This window comes from Asterias amurensis, chromosome 4, assembly GCF_032118995.1.
Source record: "Asterias amurensis chromosome 4, ASM3211899v1".
Taxonomy (NCBI): domain Eukaryota; kingdom Metazoa; phylum Echinodermata; class Asteroidea; order Forcipulatida; family Asteriidae; genus Asterias; species Asterias amurensis.
In genome coordinates, this window is record NC_092651.1 from 338,043 (window position 1) to 360,130 (window position 22,088).

General features: G+C 39.4%; 1 protein-coding gene across 1 annotated transcript; it reads right to left on the minus strand.

Annotated features, from left to right (window-relative positions):
• Nucleotides 1-12,875: 12,875 nt before the first annotated feature.
• On the minus strand, nucleotides 12,876-21,662 carry LOC139936469 (E3 ubiquitin-protein ligase TRIM33-like). The gene is made up of 3 exons (XM_071931280.1): nucleotides 21,419-21,662; nucleotides 17,281-18,559; nucleotides 12,876-16,503 (listed from the first exon to the last, which is right to left on the minus strand). The coding sequence occupies exons 2-3, from the start codon at nucleotides 18,551-18,553 to the stop codon at nucleotides 15,890-15,892; spliced, it is 1,887 nt and encodes a 628-aa protein (XP_071787381.1). The 5' UTR covers nucleotides 18,554-18,559; nucleotides 21,419-21,662; the 3' UTR covers nucleotides 12,876-15,889.
• Nucleotides 21,663-22,088: the final 426 nt, after the last annotated feature.

Sequence of the window (22,088 nt, forward strand, 5' to 3'; positions counted from 1 at the left end):
TCCTCAAAACAAACAATCCTGAAGCCATTTTGATTTCCCAAGTCCTCAAAACCAACAATCCTAAAGCCATTTTGATTTCCCAAGTCCTCATAACCAACAATCCTGAAGCCATTTTGATTTCCCAAGTCCTCATAACCAACAATCCTAAAGCCATTTTGATTTCCCAAGTCCTCAAAACCAACAATCCTAAAGCCATTTTGATTTCCCAAGTCCTCATAACCAACAATCCTAAAGCCATTTTGATTTCCCAAGTCCTCATAACCAACAATCCTGAAGCCATTTTGATTTCCCAATTCATCATAACCAACAATCCTAAGGCCATTTTGATTTCCCAAGTCCTTAAAACCAACAATCCTAAAGTCGTTTTGATTTCCCAAGTCCTCATAACCAACAATCCTAAAGCCATTTTGATTTCCCAAGTCCTCATAACCAACAATCCTAAAGCCATTTTGATTTCCCAAGTCCTCAAAACCAAAAATCCTAAAGCCATTTTGATTTCCCAAGTCCTCAAAACAAACAATCCTGAAGCCATTTTGATTTCCCAAGTCCTCAAAACCAACAATCCTAAAGCCATTTTGATTTCCCAAGTCCTCATAACCAACAATCCTGAAGCCATTTTGATTTCCCAAGTCCTCATAACCAACAATCCTGAAGCCATTTTGATTTCCCAAGTCCTCATAACCAACAATCCTGAAGCCATTTTGATTTCCCAAGTCCTCATAACCAACAATCCTAAAGCCATTTTGATTTCCCAAGTCCTCAAAACCAACAATCCTAAAGCCATTTTGATTTCCCAAGTCCTCATAACCAACAATCCTAAAGCCATTTTGATTTCCCAAGTCCTCATAACCAACAATCCTGAAGCCATTTTGATTTCCCAATTCATCATAACCAACAATCCTAAGGCCATTTTGATTTCCCAAGTCCTTAAAACCAACAATCCTAAAGTCGTTTTGATTTCCCAAGTCCTCATAACCAACAATCCTAAAGCCATTTTGATTTCCCAAGTCATCGTAACCAACAACCACAAAGGGATAAAAACAAGTCATTGTTCATTAAGTTCCTTGTTTACAAGCAATACTGATCCGTTACAGAAATGTTTCCATTACAGAAATGATATTCCAGAGATAAGATCTGGAAGGAGGCTGAGAAGTCTCAAATGCCGAACCAAACCATATTTTCAACTCTTGTTTTATATTCTACTACCCCAAAGTAGATTCTCAAAACTTGGGAGACTTCTTAGTTCTACTAGCTGGGCAGAAGCTAGAAATTCAGCCGAGACTACTACTTTAACTTTTAGTAGATAGTTATTAACTTTAATAATGCGGAGTGAGTTTTCAATCTGTCTCATTGTTTCAACTAACTTGCTTTAGTCAACCTCAAGAGACTGTCTTTAGAAAGAAGAATAACCAAAATGTCCTTACTATACTTTCTCCTTTGCATCCAGGAAGATTCAAACGGCAGGTACAACTTTGATGTGCAACTTCTGGACACAGAACTGAGCAACTGTGACCCTGATCGGAGCAAATATAGATCCGAAATGTTTCTCAGCTAAAACCTTACCTGGAAATAACAAGAAGAGGTTCAGTGAATTAATGTTGAATTAATATAATAGCAAGTTGTTATAAAGCGCATTTCACAACACTATCTCAATGTACTTCATATTAATGGCCTGGTCATTGTTCCAATAGTATTCATTTAATCTTTCCCAGCTCCCTTTGGGAGTATACAGTCTGAGCTGCTGTGGTGCTCAGAAGGCTTTTTCTCAGCTCCCTTTGGGAGTATACAGTCTGAGCTGCTGTGGTGCTCAGAAGGCTTTTTCTCAGCTCCCTTTGGGAGTATACAGTCTGAGCTGCTGTGGTGCTCAGAAGGCTTTTACTCAGCTCCCTTTGGGAGTATACAGTCTGAGCTGCTGTGGAGCTCAGAAGGCTTTTTCTCAGCTCCCTTTGGGAGTATACAGTCTGAGCTGCTATGGTGCTCAGAAGGCTTTTTCTCAGCTCCCTTTGGGAGTATACAGTCTGAGCTGCTGTGGTGCTAAGAAGGCTTTTTCTCAGCTCCCTTTGGGAGTATACAGTCTGAGCTGCTGTGGTGCTCAGAAGGCTTTTTCTCAGCTCCCTTTGGGAGTATACAGTCTGAGCTGCTATGGTGCTCAGAAGGCTTTTTCTCAGCTCCCTTTGGGAGTATCCAGTCTGAGCTGCTATGGTGCTCAGAAGGCTTTTTCTCAGCTCCCTTTGGGAGTATACAGTCTGAGCTGATGTGGTGCACAGAAGGCTTTTTCTCAGCTCCCTTTGGGAGTATACAGTCTGAGCTGCTGTGGAGCTCAGAAGGCTTTTTCTCAGCTCCCTTTGGGAGTATACAGTCTGAGCTGCTGTGGAGCTCAGAAGGCTTTTTCTCAGCTCCCTTTGGGAGTATACAGTCCGTGCTGATGTGGTGCTCAGAAGGCTTTTTCTCAGCTCCCTTTGGGAGTATACAGTCTGAGCTGCTGTGGAGCTCAGAAGGCTTTTTCTCAGCTCCCTTTGGGAGTATACAGTCTGAGCTGCTGTGGAGCTCAGAAGGCTTTTTCTCAGCTCCCTTTGGGAGTATACAGTCCGTGCTGATGTGGGGCTCAGAAGGCTTTTTCTCAGCTCCCTTTGGGAGTATACAGTCTGGGCTGCTGTGGTGCTCAGAAGGCTTTTTCTCAGCTCCCTTTGGGAGTATACAGTCTGAGCTGCTGTGGTGCTAAGAAGGCTTTTTCTCAGCTCCCTTTGGGAGTATCCAGTCTGAGCTGCTATGGTGCTCAGAAGGCTTTTTCTCAGCTCCCTTTGGGAGTATACAGTCTGAGCTGATGTGGTGCACAGAAGGCTTTTTCTCAGCTCCCTTTGGGAGTATACAGTCCGTGCTGATGTGGTGCTCAGAAGGCTTTTTCCCAGCTCCCTTTGGGAGTATACAGTCTGAGCTGCTGTGGAGCTCAGAAGGCTTTTTCTCAGCTCCCTTTGGGAGTATACAGTCTCCTGCTGTGGTGCTCAAAAGGCTTTTTCTCAGCTCCCTTTGGGAGTATCCAGTCTGAGCTGCTGTGGTGCTCAGAAGGCTTTTTCTCAGCTCCCTTTGGGAGTATACAGTCCGTGCTGATGTGGTGCTCAGAAGGCTTTTTCCCAGCTCCCTTTGGGTGTATACAGTCTGAGCTGCTGTGGAGCTCAGAAGGCTTTTTCTCAGCTCCCTTTGGGAGTATACAGTCTCCTGCTGTGGTGCTCAAAAGGCTTTTTCTCAGCTCCCTTTGGGAGTATACAGTCTGGGCTGATGTGGTGCTCAGAAGGCTTTTTCTCAGCTCCCTTTGGGAGTATACAGTCTGAGCTGCTATGGTGCTCAGAAGGCTTTTTCTCAGCTCCCTTTGGGAGTATACAGTCTGGGCTGATGTGGTGCTCAGAAGGCTTTTTCAAACCCTCATAGGTGCTCATTTATACCCCTGAAATAGCAACAACCATTCAATTTCATGACATACAGTTTGACTACCATAGAAACCTTGTATTGATTACAACCAATGCTGTGACGTTTGAACATTTTTTATGATTGACTTGAGTTGAGAAAAGCAAACAATGTTTGATAGATACAGTGTGTATCAAATAAAAGCAAGCTAGAAAATCAACCAGAGCCGAACTACACAGCCCAGAGGCACTTTATTATGACCAAGATACTAAGGTGAACATGATCTTGTCTGACCCATCCCATCCCATGTACCTTAAGTTTTTATTAAGTCGTCGGCGGGAGGATCCCCTTGGACACAATGCTACAACTCCTTTGTCCCTACTGCAATTCATGTTTGCAATGGTTCTTAAGTTAGCTGCTGTGTTTTATGCGTTGTCGGTTTAAAGGACCTCGCTTGTTTACACAACATAGACATAGCTGCCATATCGGAAACTTGGTTCAGCTCTAGCACACCAATTGAATTGTTTGAAATTGATGGATTTACCCTTGCAACAAAGTCGAGGATTGAGCAACATGGTGGAGGAGTGGCATTGTATGTGCGGGACAACCTCTACCCCCAGTCTGTTGACATCAAGGTTCCCAACCATCTTGAAGTTGTATGGATGAAAGTGAGACCCAACCGTCTACCCCCGAGAAACGCCTGTGCTCTTTTATGCTGCAGTATACTCACCACCTGGCAATCCCTTTGAGCGAGACCTGATGGATCATCTATTGGATGGTATTGACTTCATCCAATTAAACCATCCCCACACAGGTATCACTATTTTGGGTGATACTAACCGACTCTTGATTTAAGAGAACTATGCTCAGGAACTGAATTTAACCAAATGGTCAAGGACCAGACTCGCAATGGAGTAGTTCTCGATAAGATAATTACAAATGTTTTCAAGCATTATCATACCCCGGCTACCTGCTCTCCACTTGGAGCAAGTGATCACTCGACTGTTCTCTGGACTCCAAAACAAAGACCTTCTGGTAACACAACATTCTCCCGAGTCGTCCGACCCATGAAGGACTCATCAATCCGTGACTTTGGTTCATGGATTGCTAACCATGACTGAGAGGAGGTTTACAGCAAATCAAGTGCTACAGATAAATGCACAGCATTTTATGCTATTCTGCAGGAGGCAATTAACACTCACTTCCCGACAAAGACAATCAAAATGCTCTTCAAAATGGAAACAGCTTTGTAATAAGGTATGCCGAACAATTAAACAAAACAAGGAACACTACTAAAAGAATCGAGTACAGCAACACAAGAAATCAAATCCAGCTGAATGGTACAAACACATCAAAATCATGACAATGGACAAGAAAGATACAACCATCAACCCTCCTCCAGGTGTTAATGCAGGTAACCCTAAAGATGTGGCAAATAGCTTCAACGACTAGTTTTGCTCCGTCTTATCACCTCAAGCCACTCTCCACCTACGAATTAGCTGCGTACTGCCCTGACCCTCTTCCGGCCCCTTTGGTACACAACTACCAGGTCTATGCAGCACTCAAGAAGATAAAGTTGGGGAAATCTAGTGGACCAGATGGCATCTCTGCCAGAATAGTACGAGAGTTTGCCTGTGAACTTAGCGATCCTCTGACAGATATATTAAATCAGTCTTACAAGGATGGAGTTGTCCCACACCAATGGAAGAAAGCTATCGTAGTCCCAGTACCCAAAACCAAACCAGCTACCTGGGACAAACTAAGACCCATATCAATGACCGACCATTTCGCTAAGGTTGCGGAAGGCTTTGTCGCTTCCTAGTTACTGGATGACATTCAGAGTAAGATAGATCTGAACCAGTACGGAAATCGCAAAGGAGCATCAACATTGCACTACCTGGTGAAGTTGTTGGACACACTTCATAAATACAGTGACCACCCAAGCAACGTTAGCACAGTTGTCATAACAGACTTCAGCAAAGCATTTGACTGTGTTAACCACACCATACTTATCAACAAGCTCGTAGAATTAGGTGCTCGCCCTTAAATAATAACATAGATAGCTAGTTTTCTGAGCTCTAGAGATCAGTGTGTCCGATACCATGGGGAAACCAGCGACTGGAAAACACTCAAAGGTGGAGTCCCGCAAGGAACATGTCTTGGCCCCCTTGCATTCCTAGCACTTGTCAACGATGCAGCAGACAACACCCAGACTACAGCGCTAAAGTATGTCGACGACCTAACACTGGTTGGGCAAAGCAATCGTAACACTCCATCGAGAATGCAGCATGAACTTGATAATCTTGATGAGTGGGTTAACAACAATAACATGAAACTGAATGCTAGTAAATGTGCTTCTATGGAAGTCACTTTTGCTAAGAACCCCCCAACACAACTTTCACTCACTATCAATGGTGTCCCACTTCAACAAGTTGAAACCGTCAAGATCCTCAGACTGCAAGTGACCAAGAACTTGAAATGGGATACTCACGTCAAAGACATTCTTAAGAAAGCAAATGGCCGACTCCATCTCATGAAGACATTAAAACATTTCAAAATGTCATTATTTGACCTCAATACCATCTTTAAAGGTTATGTCAGACTCATTATTTAGTCAAACTTTTGGATGACATTCAAAAGGCCGTTGATGTTCCTAAGCATTCTGCTGCCTTGATTACTACTGATTTTAGTAATGTTTTGATCGTATTGACCATCACATTTTAATTGAAAAGTTCATTCATTTAGGTGTGAGAATCTCTATTTTACCATGGATTTGTAGTTTTTTATCTTCTCGTTCACAGGCAGTGCGGTATAATGGGACACTTTCAAACTGGGAAACCGTCAAAGCCGGTGTCCCACAAGGTACCAAAATTGGACCGATCGCCTTTTTGGTCATGTTTAATGATTTTGTCACTGATCATCAAGAGGTTACTCACTATAAGTATGTAGATGACATGACCCTTAGCCAGTCTTTTAAAAACTCTGAGAATGCTATTGGTTTGCAAAACGAATTAGACTGTCTCCAACAGTGGGCTGACACTAACAACATGAAAATCAATCCTCCCAAGTGTCAAGCTTTGAGTATTTGTTTCCAACGCACCCCAGCTGTACCACCTAGTTTCCATATTGGTAATTCAGCCATCACTAACACAAGCTGTATGAAAATTCTTGGGGTTCATCTACAGAGTAATCTTAAATGGGATACCCAGATAAATTCAATGTGCAAAGCCTTCAACTATAAATTGTACCTTCTGCGCCAATTAAAACGGTGCTGCACTTCTATTGCTGATTTGTTGAGTGTATATACTATGTATGTTAGACCGTCTATTGAATATGCTTGCCCAGTCTGGTATTCAAGCCTCACAAAGTCTCAACTTGGATGCCTTGAAAAGTTGCAGCGCAAGGCTCTTCGTATTATCTTGTCCTACGATTACTGTGAAACTAAGTCTTTTGCTGAAATTTATTCTCAGCTTGGCCTCCCTGCCATGGATGTTAGACTTGAGCAGCTCTTCGTTAATTTTGGTAAATCCCTCCTCACCTCTGAGAGATAAAAACAATGGCTTCCCCCACCTAGAAACAACAACCTGAGAAATTCCAATAAACTTTGTACAATTAAATGTAGGACTAACCGTTTCCAAAACAGTTGCATCCCTTCCCTAGTTGAGCTGCTCAATCACCAATAATTGTTCTTGCCTGTATATAACTTGTTTTCATTGTGTAAATATTTGTAATGTTTATACTTACAGTTTTAAAATTTTATATTCTCATCTACTCTATTTTTATAATCTCGTATTGTATATTTGCTGGTTTTTGATGTTTGAATGTATTTTTATAATGTAAACCTAAACACAATTCAGCCTTTTGGCTGCTACGTTTGATTTTTAATAAACCAATAATAATATTTAAAAAAAAGAAAAAATCCAACGTAGAGCCTGTAAGATAATGATGGGCAGAGAGTACTTGAGCTATGAAAATGCTCTTGTCCAGTGTAATCTCAATACTTTGTCAGAAAGAAGAGAACAGCTGTGTAAGGATTTCTTTCAATCGCTCGTTTCATCAGACAAGTTTAGTAGTTGGCTCCCACCAAAAAGAAAGGAAGTCCACCTTTGGATTCTTAGAAATCAGAATAAATTCTCTCTACCCATCTGCAAGACCAAGCGATGCCAAACAAGCCCTCTTATGTACATGACTAAGAAGTGGAATGATAGTCACTAAACCTTTTTTTTTCTCTCAGTTGTGTTCCGTTATTTTTATTGATATTTCCCATTGCCTGCTCAGCATATCCAGTTTATTTTGTATCTATTTATGTTTTCGTGCCATGTTTGATTTTAAATGATTGTCTTAATCTGCTTTTTGTTTACTTCAAATTGGCCTATTGTTTTGTTTGCATTTGTTTTTGTTACTCCCTACGTGAAATCTTTTGGAGGTTGATGTTTGTGTTGATATTCTTGCCATGCTTTTATTAAAAGATTGGTCTGGAGGATTGCAGTTGGAGACCGGTCCATTTTTGATTTAGGGGTAAACATTTAATTTTTCAGTGCCACTGTTTTATTTTGGTGCATGAAGTGGATTGGTCCCTGACTGCGGTCCTTTGGATTGACTTTAAATCCCTCCCATTGAGAGTGAACTGTTTTCTAAATAATCTCTGTTTTAGAGTGTTATAGTTTATATGCCATTTTAATTTTGATTGTAATGTTTTACTCATATGTTTAATTAATTAATTTTAAATTACTGTTCTCCTCCCTATAGGAGTGTACAGTACTTCTCCCTCTCAGTTGTTCTGTGTAAGATTTAGGTAATTTTAAATAGTAATGTAATGTTTTACTCCAAATTTTTAACTATGTAACTGTTCATGTAATTCTGCTGCTGGCAGCGAATTGAATAGAATTTTAATAAACCATTGAATAAAAATAATAATAATAATCTCATCATTCTTAAAGACACTGGACACTATTTTGTCAGAGACAACAGTTGCAGTCATCGTAAAGACACTGGACACTATTGTTACATTGTCAGAGACCAGTCTTCTCACTTGGTGTATCTCAACATTCTTAAAGACACTGGACACTATTGGTACATTGTCAGAGACCAGTCTTCTCACTTGGTGTATCTCAACATTCTTAAAGACACTGGACACTATTGGTACATTGTCAGAGACCAGTCTTCTCACTTGGTGTATTTCAACATTCTTAAAGACACTGGGGTGGATTTCACAAAGGTAGTCCTAACTTAGGACTAGTCCTAAGCAATGCTAAGAGATAGGACTGGTCCTAAGTTAGGACCAGTAACTCATCCTAACTTAGGACTGGTCCTATCTCTTAGCATTGCCTAGGACTAGTCCTAAGTTAGGACTACCTTTGTGAAATCCACCCCTGGACACTATTGGTATGATGTCAAAGACTACAGTTGCAATCATCTTAAAGACACTGGACACTATTGTTACATTGTCAGAGACCAGTCTTCTCACTTGGTATATCTCAACATTCTTAAAGACACTGGACACTATTGGTACATTGTCAAAGATCAGTCTTCTCACTTGGTGTATCTCAACTTTCTTAAAGACACTGGACGCTATTGGTTAATGTCAAAGACCAGTCTTCTCACTTGGTGTATCTCAACATTCTTAAAGACACTGGACACTATTGGTAATTGTCAAAGACCAGTCTTCTCACTTGGTGTATCTCAACTTTCTTAAAGACACTGGACACTATTGGTAATTGTCAAAGATCAGTCTTCTCACTTGGTGTATCTCAACTTTCTTAAAGACACTGGACGCTATTGGTTATTGTCAAAGACCAGTCTTCTCACTTGGTGCATCTCAACATTCTTAAAGACACTGGACACTATTGGTAATTGTCAAAGACCAGTCTTCTCACTTGGTGTATCTCAACTTTCTTAAAGACACTGGACGCTATTGGTTAATGTCAAAGACCAGTCTTCTCACTTGGTGTATCTCACCTTTCTTAAGACACTGGACACTATTGGTAATTGTCAAAGACCAGTCTTCTCAATTGGTGTATCTCAACTTTCTTAAAGACACTGGACACTATTGGTTAATGTCAAAGACCAGTCTTCTCACTTGGTGTATCTCAACTTTCTTAAGACACTGGACACTATTGGTAATTGTCAAAGACCAGTTTTCTCACTTGGTGTATCTCAACTTTCTTAAAGACACTGGACACTATTGGTAATTGTCAAACACCAGTCTTCTCACTTGGTGTATCTCAACTTTCTTAAGACACTGGACACTATTGGTACATTGTCAAAGACCAGTCTTCTCACTTGGTGTATCTCAACATTCTCAAAGACACTGGACACTATTGGTACATTAGTCATAACTGTCAAAACGAATTGGCAGATGGGGACTGCATTTTCTTGCATTGGTAGCTAGTAATGCTAATAGGTTGAAAAAGGTCCCACTTGGATAGGGGGGACAGGTAAACTCAATCTGCTAAGCAATCTTTGGGTAGGGGACAGGTAAACTCATCTACTAAGCAAGCTTGTGTTGGCAGACATATAAACTCATCTGCTGAGCAAACTTGTCTTTGGAGACAGATTAACTTATCTGCTTAGCAAGTTTGGGAAGGGGGCAGTTAAACTCAAATGCTAAGCAAGATTAAGTTGACAGACAGATACACTTATCTGCTAAGCAAGCTTTTGGTAAGGGACAGGTAAACTCATCTGCTAAGCAATCTTGGGTAGGGGGACAGATAACCTCATCTGCTAAGCAAGCTTTTGGTGAGAGACAGATAAACTCATCTGCTAAGCAAGCTTTGGTTGAGAGACAGATAAACTCATCTGCTAAGCAAGCTTTGGTTGAGAGACAGATAAACTCATCTGCTACGCAAGCTTTGGTTGAGAGACAGATAAACTCAACTGCTTAGCAAGCTTTGGTTGAGAGAAAGGTAAACTCATCTGCTTAGCAAGCTTTGATTGAGATACAGATAAACTTATCTGCTAAGCAAGCTTTTGGTGAGAGACAGATAAACCCATCTGCTAAGCAAGCTTTGGTCGATATACAGATAAACTTATCTGCTAAGCAAGCTTTGGTTGATATACAGATAAACTTATCTGCTAAGCAAGCTTCGATTGAGAGACAGATAAACTCATCTGCTTAGCAAGCTTTGGTTGATATACAGATAAACTTATCTGCTAAGCAAGCTTTGGTTGATATACAGATAAACTTATCTGCTAAGCAAGCTTCGATTGAGAGACAGATAAACTCATCTGCTTAGCAAGCTTTGGTTGAGAGACAGGTAAACTCATCTGCTTAGCAAGCTTTGATTGAGAGACAGATAAACTCACCTGCTTAGAAAGCTTTGGTTGGTATACAGATAAACTCATCTGCTAAGCAAGCTTTGGTTGGTATACAGATAAACCCATCTGCTTAGCAAGTTTGGTCAGGGGGACAGATAAGCTCATCTGCTAGGCAAGCTTGAGTTGGGAGACAGATAAACACATCTGCTAAGCAAGTTGTGGGTGAGAAACAGATCTGCTAAGCAAGTTTGGTCAGGGGGACAAGTAAACTCATCTGCTCAGACAGCTTTGGTTGAGAGACAGATAAACTCATCTGCTACTGCTAAGCAAGTTTTGGTTGGGAGACATATAAACTCATACGCTAAGCAAGCTTTGATTGCCAGACAGATAAACTCATCTGCTTAGCAAGCTTTGGTTGGGAGACAGATAAACTCATCTGCTAAGCAAGCTTCGGTCAGGGGGACAGATAAACTCATCTGCTAAGCAAGTTTTGGTTGAGAGACAGATAAACTCATCTGCTACTGCTAAGCAAGGTTTGGTTGAGAGACAGATAAACTCATCTGCTACGCAAGCTTTGATTGCCAGACAGATAAACTTATAGGGTATTTGGTTACAATTATATACACTTACCCTATTTCTGAGTCTGGGCGGAATTAAGCTTCATTTTGGCGGCGCTGGTCAGCTTTGAGTTCATTCAAATTATTAAGATCTCACAAATGCTAAAAGCTAACACATGCTTGGCAGCTGTTAATGGAATTCACTACAAACTCATCTGCTTAGCAAGCTTTGGTTGAGAGACATATAAACTCGTCTGGTAAGCAAGCTTTGGTTGAGAGACAGACCTGCTAAGCAAGTTTGGTCAGGGGGACAGATAAACTCATCTGCTCAGCAAGCTTTGGTTGAGAAACAAATCTACTAAGCAAGTTTGGTCAGGGGGACAAGTAAACTCATCTGCTCAGCAAGCTTTGGTTGGGAGACAGGTAAACTCATCTGCTCAGCAAGCTTTGGTTGAGAGACAGATCTGCTAAGCAAGTTTGGTCAGGAGGACAGGTAAACTCATCTGCTAAGCAAGTTTCGTCAGGGGGGTCGACCGGAGACGCCCGTGTATGTGAGCTGCACGTTGTGTGAATAGGGTCTATACATACCTTATGACTGGGTTTGCGCAGGGCTGTAGGGTCAAGCAACAACAATCAAAGTCATCCACAGAGTCCTTTCCAAGACGGGTCTTGTTGGTTCCATAAACCAGATTGAGCTGCAAGATAATGCACAAAGAATTGTCATAAAGGTGTTTACAATTATTGAGTTTCTTGTTATTAAGTATAGAACCTTGAAATATAAACAACTTATTGATTCAGAATCATCACAAAAAGACTATTGTTCTGTCCATATTGGCGTGTCATGGCCGAGCGGTTAAGAGCACCGGATTCAAGCTCTGGTGTTTGATCAGCAGAGTGTGGGTTCCAGTCCCGGTCGTGACACTTGCTACGTAAAACTGGGGAGGTAGTGCTTTCTGCTCTACCGGACAGGCTTCGGACTGATGATACCCAAGCCTACATCCGTATGGACTGTAAAAGGGGTAACCCTGTTTCAGCCCTAGGAGTAGGTGGCAATGGCCTCTGGACAAAAATAATTGTAGCCCACACCTTGAAGTGGCCTTCAGGCCTTGTGTGTCTGGCGACTTGCACACAAATTATTTTTATTTTTTTAAATATATATAAAAAAAAGCGCCATGAGCGCCGCTTGCGGCGAATATCAGCACTATAAAAATGTCAATTGTTTTTTTTTTTATTATTATTATTATTATTATTTTTATTATTGTCAAGATCAAATAATGTAGCAAGCCTATGATCAATGTATGAAATTATGACTTGGGGTTGAAAATAGACAAATTGAAAAGAGTGGGACTTAAACCAACGACCTCCAGATTAATGTGCCTGTGCTCTTCCAACTGAGCTATCTAGCCCTCTGTTGGCGGTCTTCCTATTTTATCAGTTTGTTGGTTCAGGGGTGCCAGTCATTCCAGTTTTTATAAAATGCCGAAAGATTTATACACAATGCACGCAGGCCAGGTTTGTACGTTTGTACATTGGAAAATACCTCTTAGCTCAGAGCAGTTTTTACAAGACAAGGAAATTAAATAAGGAAGAGAGATAATGGAATAAATCTTCACTTGACAGAAATAATAATAGAGTAGGAATCATTTTCAGATTTATTGACAATGTCTAAAGTTTGGAGTACAATAAGAGACAGTTATAGCATTCATCTAAACAAGCCTACATGAGCAATAATCAACTGCAATATCAATCTTGATTTATTGACAATGTCTAAAGTTGGGAGTACAATAAGAGACAGATATAGCATTCATCTAAACAAGTCTACATGATCAATAATCAACTGCACAATCAATCTAGATTTATTGACAATGTCTAAAGTTGGGAGTACAATAAGAGACAGATATAGCATTCATCTAAACAAGTCTACATGAGCAATAATCAACTGCAATATCAATCTTGATTTATTGACAATGTCTAAAGTTGGGAGTATAATAAGAGACAGATATAGCATTCATCTAAACAAGTCTACATGAGCAATAATCAACTGCAATATCAATCTAGATTTATTGACAATGTCTAAAGTTGGGAGTACAATAAGAGACAGATATAGCATTCATCTAAACAAGTCTACATGAGCAATAATCAACTGCAATATCAATCTTGATTTATTGACAATGTCTAAAGTTGGGAGTATAATAAGAGACAGATATAGTATTCATCTAAACAAGTCTACATGAGCAAGAATCAACTGCAATATCAATCTAGATTTATTGACAATGTCTAAAGTTGGGAGTATAATAAGAGACAGATATAGTATTCATCTAAACAAGTCTACATGAGCAAGAATCAACTGCAATATCAATCTAGATTTATTGACAATGTCTAAAGTTGGGAGTATAATAAGAGACAGATATAGCATTCATCCAAACAAGTCTACATAATCAACTGAAACATCAATTGTTTTATACCAAAAACTACAAGTCAACTACTTTACAGCTAGTCAGTCTGTGCAAACAATGGATTGAAATAGACAAAATGATTTTGGGTAAAAACCAAAATTATTAAAATGATTTACTTTACAGAACATTTAGTGATTTTAAATGGACAAAATGATTTCTGTTGCAAGAGCCTCCTGCCGTCGATTTCACCAAACTCTTCCTAACTTAGGATTAATCTAACCCCTCGGAACAAGTTATGTTCCGTATCCAAAGACATAAGAACGCATTGAACCCATCCTAAGTTAGGACAACTCGTCCTAACTCGAATTAGGATTAATCTAACCCCTCAGAATGAGTTATGTTCCGTATCTAAAGACGTAAGAACGCATTGAACCCATCCTGAGTTAGGACAACTCGTCCTAACTCAAATTAGGATTAATCTAACCCCGTTTCATGAAATTGGCTGCTGAATCCCTCTCAAAATACAAAAAGGAACGTTCAGGCCCAGATTTGGATAACCACAGTAAGATTGAAAGGAACATTACAGAATTGGTTTTTGCTGATAAACAGTTGCTGGCAGTTTAAGCACTTTATGTAATCCACCATATACACCAACAGACAAACCTGTAGAAGTTTGAGATCAATCAGCCATTTTGGTCGTGAGAAATAGTGAACAAATTATTACAAATTTTGCATGACAATGATGCGAAACAGAAATGAATTAAAAGCTCACTGAGCGATAAACTCAAAACGCGAGATAAATTTTATTTATTTCTCATCAAATATGACATTTCAGACAGAAATGTTTCAAGAGATGTTTTCTGCCGTCATCATCATTAGTTCGTGAATCTGTAATCTGTAATCTGAGACAGGTTTTGTTTTTCTTACCAATTCTGTCATGTTCCTTTAAAGGCACTGGACACTGTTGGTAATTACTCAAACGGCTCCCTCTGAGAGAACGTAGTTTTTGAGAAAAAGTATTTTCTTACTAAAATATTTGAATTGAATTTGAGACCTCAATTGAGGTCTCCAATTCAAGCATCTGAAAGCACACAACATGTGTGACAAAGGTGTTTTTACTTCAATTATTCTCTCCCAACTTTGAAGACCAACCAAGCTCAAATTTTTACAGGTTTTTTGCTGAGATACACCAAGTGAGAAGACTGGTATTTGACAATTATCAAAGGTCTTGAAATGTGATGATAACAATGAAATATACATTTCACATTCTTTTGAATGTTAAGGCATTTTCATACATTGATACAACTTTTCTTATAATAAATGGGAATCTAACTTAGAAAGAAAATTATGGCAAAATATACAATAGTTAGTTTTATTACATTTTGATGAGTAATGATTTTCAAAGCAACTCGTTGCATGCAATGTTAAACTTCATAGAATGCTTCTCTTATCAAAAGGAAAAGGTTGCACTACTTAATGAACAACCCCATAATGTAATAATCAACCCTTTGCATGCAATGTTAAACTTCATAGATTGCTTCTCTTATCAAAAGGAAAAGGTTGCACTACTTCATGAACAACCCAATAATGTAATAATCAACCCTTTGCATGCAATGTTAAACTTCATAGATTGCTTCTCTTATCAAAATGAAAAGGTTGCACTACTTAATGAACAACCCCATAATGTAACAATCAACCCTTTGCATGCAATGTTAAACTTCATAGAATGCTTCTCTTATCAAAATGAAAAGGTTGCACTACTTAATGAACAACCCCATAATGTAATAATCAACCCTTTGCATGCAATGTTAAACTTCATAGATTGCTTCTCTTATCAAAAGGAAAAGGTTGCAATACAAAACCCCATAGTGTAATAATCAACCACTTTGCATGCTACTATTTCTTGCAAATACTATTTGCTGCTACTATTTCTTTCAAATACTATTTTCTGCTACTATTTCTTGCAAATACTATTTTCTGCCCGATGGAATGTTTTTACAAAACTCCTTAAAATAGACAAGCCTGTACACGAGATAGTTTTTCTCAAAACATTATTTCACTGCAAAATGCAAAACGAGTCAACAATGTAAATAATTGCAACCAGGTATTGCAGACAGAATTAATCAACTCAATGTCATCATATTGAGAATTAAAACTAAGTGGTTATTTGAACTTTTCAGTTTGCATAACTTTGTGATTTAATTTGATTGACATGTTTTGATGGTCAGTTCAATCCATGAGACAGTATTTGACCAGTATCATCATTATTAGATATCATTACACCTTGTTATAAATCTTCACTGAATTCCAGTCTGCCACTGCAAGCTGCTGACCATTTGATGTCAATGAGATTCCATATGGGTCATGCAGACCCTGATCAATACAGCTGAGAAATCTACCCTGAGTGTCATACTGATGAATATGACCAGTGTGTACCCCATTCCACAGTGCAATGTAGATAGCTGAGCTGTCACAGCATACACCTCTGCAGGATACAACTTGTTGACTGTCGATCATTGGATTGATGCTGAATAGTGTAGTACCAGTGAGTTCAACAATGTCTACTTGTTGTCTGTCCAAACCACTGACTACAACTCTGTCCTTGCTGTCAATGGCCAAGAAGCGAGGTTCAGTCTGAACTGAAACAGTGTCAATGAGTGAACCATCACTGGATCTGTGTTTAGTTATAACTGACCGATCCACATCCCCGACCATGATTGTATCCTTTATGACTGCTACACTGCAGAGGTTTACTGATGTCTTGCCCACTTCACTATGAGGCACTGTGTGGAATTCAAACATCTTGTTGCCATTCCTATTGTACATCTTGACAGAGTTGGTCCTATCTACAATCACTAACTGATTCTGGAATGCAGCAACAGCCTGAGGGTCTGGAAAACAGATAAACAAACGGATAGAACCCAATATAATGAATGAATATTCATTTGAAAAAATACTTACAATAATTAGATTTTTGTAAAAATAAAAAAGAGATCATTATTTAATTGAATGTTTCCTGTGTTGTAAAAGCTCTTTGTATGTTGCTTCCAATTCACAATCATACATGTAACAATGACATGTAACAATGACATACAGTAGAACAATAAACAACAATTTGTTCATATTAGCAAGGTTACTATTAATCAAGAACAAAATAGGATTGAATTCATTCTTTTTAACGCTTCTTTTCTGTTTTTACCAAAATAATTAATTTATTTATTAATTTGTTTATTTAATATTAATTTGGTATTAAACTGCTTTTGTTGGTGTTGGATAGTGGAATGTCAATTATTGAGAATGACTGCAGCAGAGTGGATTTAGTGATCATGCAGCGGATGAATGTTGTCCTAGTCTACAAGGTACAGTGAAATAGCAAGAACCATTCAATTTCATGACATACAGTTTGACTACCATGGAAACCTTGTATTGATCACAACCAATGCTGTGATGTTTGAACATTTTAATGATTGACTTGAGTTGAGAAAAGCAAACAATGTTTGATAAATATTTCTCAGATTTGATTGTGGTAATGGAGTGGATTAAATCCTTATTTTCATTGAATACTTTCTGACTGTCACCTTGAAAACCAAACAAGAGTACTTTCTCCACAGTTATATCTGAGATTTACAACAATATACCCCTGACTAAATGATTTGTAGGGAACTTACAGCTTGATAATAGGATAGATTCCTTCTGGTGTCCCTTCGTGTCGTAGATTGCCACTCTTTCATTCCAGTAGTTAGCCACTGCCATCTCATCCCCAGGTACAGAGGTATCAATATCCCAAGCCCCATCGATTCCTTCATCATACTCCAAACTAAGCTCCCACTTTGGCTCCTTCATACTCAGATTACCCAGGGAGATATCACAAACCCCTGGAGTGAATCCCAGATGGTCGAGGGTCGAATCTATCTTGGGTTGATTTTGATCTATGAGTCCCTTCAAGTCCTTACTGATTGTTGGATAGCTTGCAAGGAAGTCAGGCACTGATGAATTCTTGCTGAAATCTTTGGCTCTCTGCAGTGATTGCTGTATTTGATACAAGTTTACACTCACTGCTTGCTCAAATTCCTCCAATTTCTTGTTCTGATCTTTAAGGATGGTTTGTATTTCATCCATGATGAGACTCTCTTGAGCTGTTACCTCAGCCCTGATCTCATCCGCTCTGTTCTTCACCTCTGCCATGGTTCTCTTAGCTGCAATGTTTAGGTTGTCTTTCATTGTTGAGGCAGTTGCTTGAGATTGTTCAAGCTTCTTCATGGTTTCTTCAAGGGGAGTAAAGAGTTGAGCCAATGACTGTTTGTATGTGGGTGAGGCTTGGTTGCAGTCAATGTACTCATGCTGTGGATTACGGTGATCGATGACAGTGCAATCTCTACAAATCATCACATCACATGTTGTACAGTAGAACCTCATCACTTCACCTTCATGAGTTTGGCATTCTGGATGACGTTTGGGTTTTGTCTTTTTCATTGCAGTTTTCCCATCTCTAACGTCTTTCAAAGTAGCTACTGTATGGCTTAACAACGAGGGAATTTTCTTGTGCATTTTGTAGCAGTTTGCACAAATAAACATGGGGCAGTCGTAACAGAAATGTGTTGCCTTGTTTTTTTCCTCACATAAATTACAGACCAACTTGCTGTGTTCAAGTGAACTGACCTGCTCCAGTTGACCTGCAAGACCAGTTAAAATGAAGTTATTCTTGAAATCTTCAACACCCGTCTCAGGAAGTTGTGTCTCCTTTCGACACAAAGGACAAATAAGCATCTTTGCATCTTTGTAGTTGGTAGTGTGATATTCAAGTAAACAGTGTTTACAGAAGCTGTGAAGACAGTCTAGTAGTTTGGGTTCCGTGTACTCCTCGTGACAAATACTGCACTCCAGATAATCCTTTCGGATTTTCTCTAGAGCTGAAACTTGTGCTGGTTTAGAAAACGCCATTTTGATCTGAATAAAAAAAAATAACAAACTCATTAATCAAATATTATAAACCACAAGGGAAACTGACCAGATAAATTTTAATTGATTTGGTTTTGAACAAACATTATCACTAGAGTGGGACTCGAACCATGGACCTCCAGATTAACATGGCAGTGCTTTGTATACCAACTGAGCTATCTAGCAAACATAGAGAAACTGACAACACAGGGCTAGATAATAATTTGGGGTGCTAATCATCCTTACTGGCAGCTACATGTTAGAGCTGAATAGCGAAGGATGCGGCTACAACGTGTTCGAGAAGCCGGCATGCAAGGGCGCCTTTGGCTGCCAGCCACATCAACACCTTTATGACCACGGAGCACAGCCAAGATCGAAAGTGTTCGATTTTTCCCGAGGGAGGAAAACCGAATGGTCTGGAAAACCCTCGATGCACAGCAGAGAACAAACGCACAACTCAACTCACATATGGCCCTGGCCAGGAATGGAACCGGAGTCATCTTGGTGATAGGTGAGCGCTATACGCACAAGCCAACCATGCAATCCAGTCAGCTCATAGCCAGTCAGCTCATAGCCAGTCAGCTCATAGCCAGTCAGCTCATAGCCAGTCAGCTCATAGCCAGTCAGCTCATAGCCAGTCAGCTCATAGCCAGTCAGCTCATAGCCAGTCAGCTCATAGCCAGTCAGCTCATAGCCAGTCAGCTCATAGCCAGTCAGCTCATAGCCAGTCAGCTCATAGCCAGTCAGCTCATAGCCAGTCAGCTCATAGCCAGTCAGCTCATAGCCAGTCAGCTCATAGCCAGTCAGCTCATAGCCAGTCAGCTATAGTTGGTAGAGCGCCAGCACATATATCCAGGAGTGCGTTTTGGCGACCCCAACCAAAAACTGTTTCGGTTGTTGGTCGTTGGTTCTGCTGTTCAGGCTGAACGTCAACCGAGTTGTGAGCTCGGTTATCGTTTTGGTTGTGACGTCAGAAACAGTTTTTGGTTGGGGTCGCCAAAACGCACTCCAGGGGTCGTTGGTTCAAGTCCTACTCTAGTAGGCCTAAATTTGTCTTTGTTCAAACCCCAAATCAAAATAGTTAACATTCAGTTTGCATGAACGGCTCTTGCTATTCTACATCAATTTGAACCATGTATTGTACATTAGATGGGAATGTAATAAAACATTTTAATATTTCATCATTCAATGTCAAATCTTCATGTTCACTTAGAATGTTAAAACATTCTAAGTGAACATGAAGATTTCTTTGATGTAGCAATTTTCAATCAGCTTTTAAACAACCATAAGCATCTATTTAGTCAGTTTACAAATAGTTTAATACCAATTGGATTTGGGACTCATTGGTTTGGCGCTGAATATTGGGGACGCCAAATATAATAATATGAACTAGTGAAATTGAGTCTTTCTGATTAAATAGTTGTGAACACTAAAGTGCAAGCATTTACAATATTCTTGAATTTTGCTGGAAATAAGCAGAACTGAAAATAATTTGTTTGTGATTTATTTTCTTTTTAATTTCTCACAAACTACAAATTCTCAGCAAGAACTATTTTAAGGGGAGCTTTCTACCATCATTATCTTTAAACCGTGTAAGTTTAATGTAGATCTGTGGACATTGTGTCGTTGGACCTACAAAAAGTACACAGAACCTTTAAGACCCCAGATATGCAAAGAATGACCTAAACACTAATTGGCATGTTACTATGGCAACAGGCAATTTATTGATTTTCAAAGTCTATACGCCTCTCTTAATATTTATGCATGAGGTACGTTACAATGCTAACTCAAAACGAGGCGATGGGCGTAGCCACTGCAAGTGATTGGGGAAGTGCGCCCATAGCCTCATTTTGGGTAAGAATTATGACGTCATGCATTAAGTATTAAGAGAGGCGTATTGGTTGAGTCGCATCCCAAGTCCTTTCAATCAACAAAGATAAAAAATGTCTGAAGTAGGGCCTATTAATGCTAAAGATGTCAAACAAGTTTTGATCAACACTACCTTTAAGATTAATAATCAAACAATACCTTCCCTTAAAGGTAAAAACATGAACGATAAATGAGACAAGTCCTTTGCATGGGAAATTGCTGTTGATTATTTAATTATTGGGATATCATCTCTTTTTGTTCATAACACTGAATTCAAGTCTTAGAAAATGTTGCAACCAATTGAGAAGAATGACCCTTTAATAACCAGCCATTACTTCCATTGCATTGAACGGTAAATTCATTCTAATCTGAGTCAATCATGGAGCTAGGAAACAGATTTCTACCCCGAGTGGTTTCATAAACCATGCAGTCGTGTTAATTGTACAACACTTTTAAATGTAAACAAAGATAAAATCATTATCATCTAGGCTGCAAATTACAAACAAATTATACTGCACAAATTAAAGGAACACGTTGCCTTGGATCGGTCGAGTTGGTCTTTGAAAATCGTTCTGTAACCGTTTGTTGTAAAATGTATATGGTTAGAAAGATATTGTAAAAGTAGAACACAATGATCTACACAAATATGCCTCGAAATTGCGTGGTTTTCTGTTTACCCTGTCGACTAACACAGTCGGCCATTTATGGGAGTCAAAATTTTGACTCCCATAAATGGCCGACCGTGATAGTTCGCTACATAAAAGGAAAACCGTGCAGTTTGGAGTGATACTTGTGTGGATCATTATTTCTACTTTTAAAACATCTTTCTAACCATATGCATTTCATAACAAACGGTTTCAAACGCTTTTAATAGACCAACTCGTCCGATCCAAGGCAACGTGTTCCTTTAAGTGGTATTTGTATACAATCTTAGGCCTGTTTTAAATAAGCTGCCAGAGTATTTTAGCAAAGTTGAATCAGTTTGTGATCTGTACTCACCTAAGCACTTAGTACTGTTCAAAAAGATGTCCAAGATACGTCTGCAATCCTGTCAGGATGTTCACTGAGTTTACAACAGTCTCTTATTTCCTGGTAGAATGCAGGATTATGTCGCAACAAATACAGTCACAAAAACACCACCAACAAATACAGTCACAAACTCCACCAACAAATACAGTCACAAAAACACCTACGTAGCGAATTTGTACTATGTACTGTGCGGGGTGTGTCCACAGTTGCTGGATTAATATACATGTACAATGTACAATGTACAATGTACTGCAGTACGGTTGACAGTGAACCGTCAGTGTCAAAGGTCATGGAGCTAGCAATACTGCACGTCTATGTGTTGTCTGGGCTGTTTTAACAATGAACTTGGCAGTGTACATGGTATAAACAACTCCTTGAGTGTACGACAATACATAGTGAACGTACAATGTACTGTAGTAGGCTACAGGGTGTTGACAATGAACTTCAGAGTCAAAGTTCATGGAGCTAGCGATACTGCACGGCTGTTTGATGTCTGGGCTGCTATGTAAACATTTCCATGAGTGAGCAACAATAAATTTGTAAAGAGTGCAATAAAAATAAGATTACTATGAAAAGGTCTGAGCTATAGTAGCTATGGGAAATATAAATACAACCGTGCAACTTTATATTTTATTTTATT

Bases quoted from the DNA above. Each gene is read 5' to 3' on its own strand.
- LOC139936469 (XM_071931280.1), bottom strand. From the start codon at position 18,553: ATGGCGTTTTCTAAACCAGCACAAGTTTCAGCTCTAGAGAAAATCCGA. The intron at 16,504-17,280 runs GTAAGTTCCCTA...TCTGTTTTCCAG, and splicing joins ATCTATCCTATTATCAAGCT to ACCCTCAGGCTGTTGCTGCA.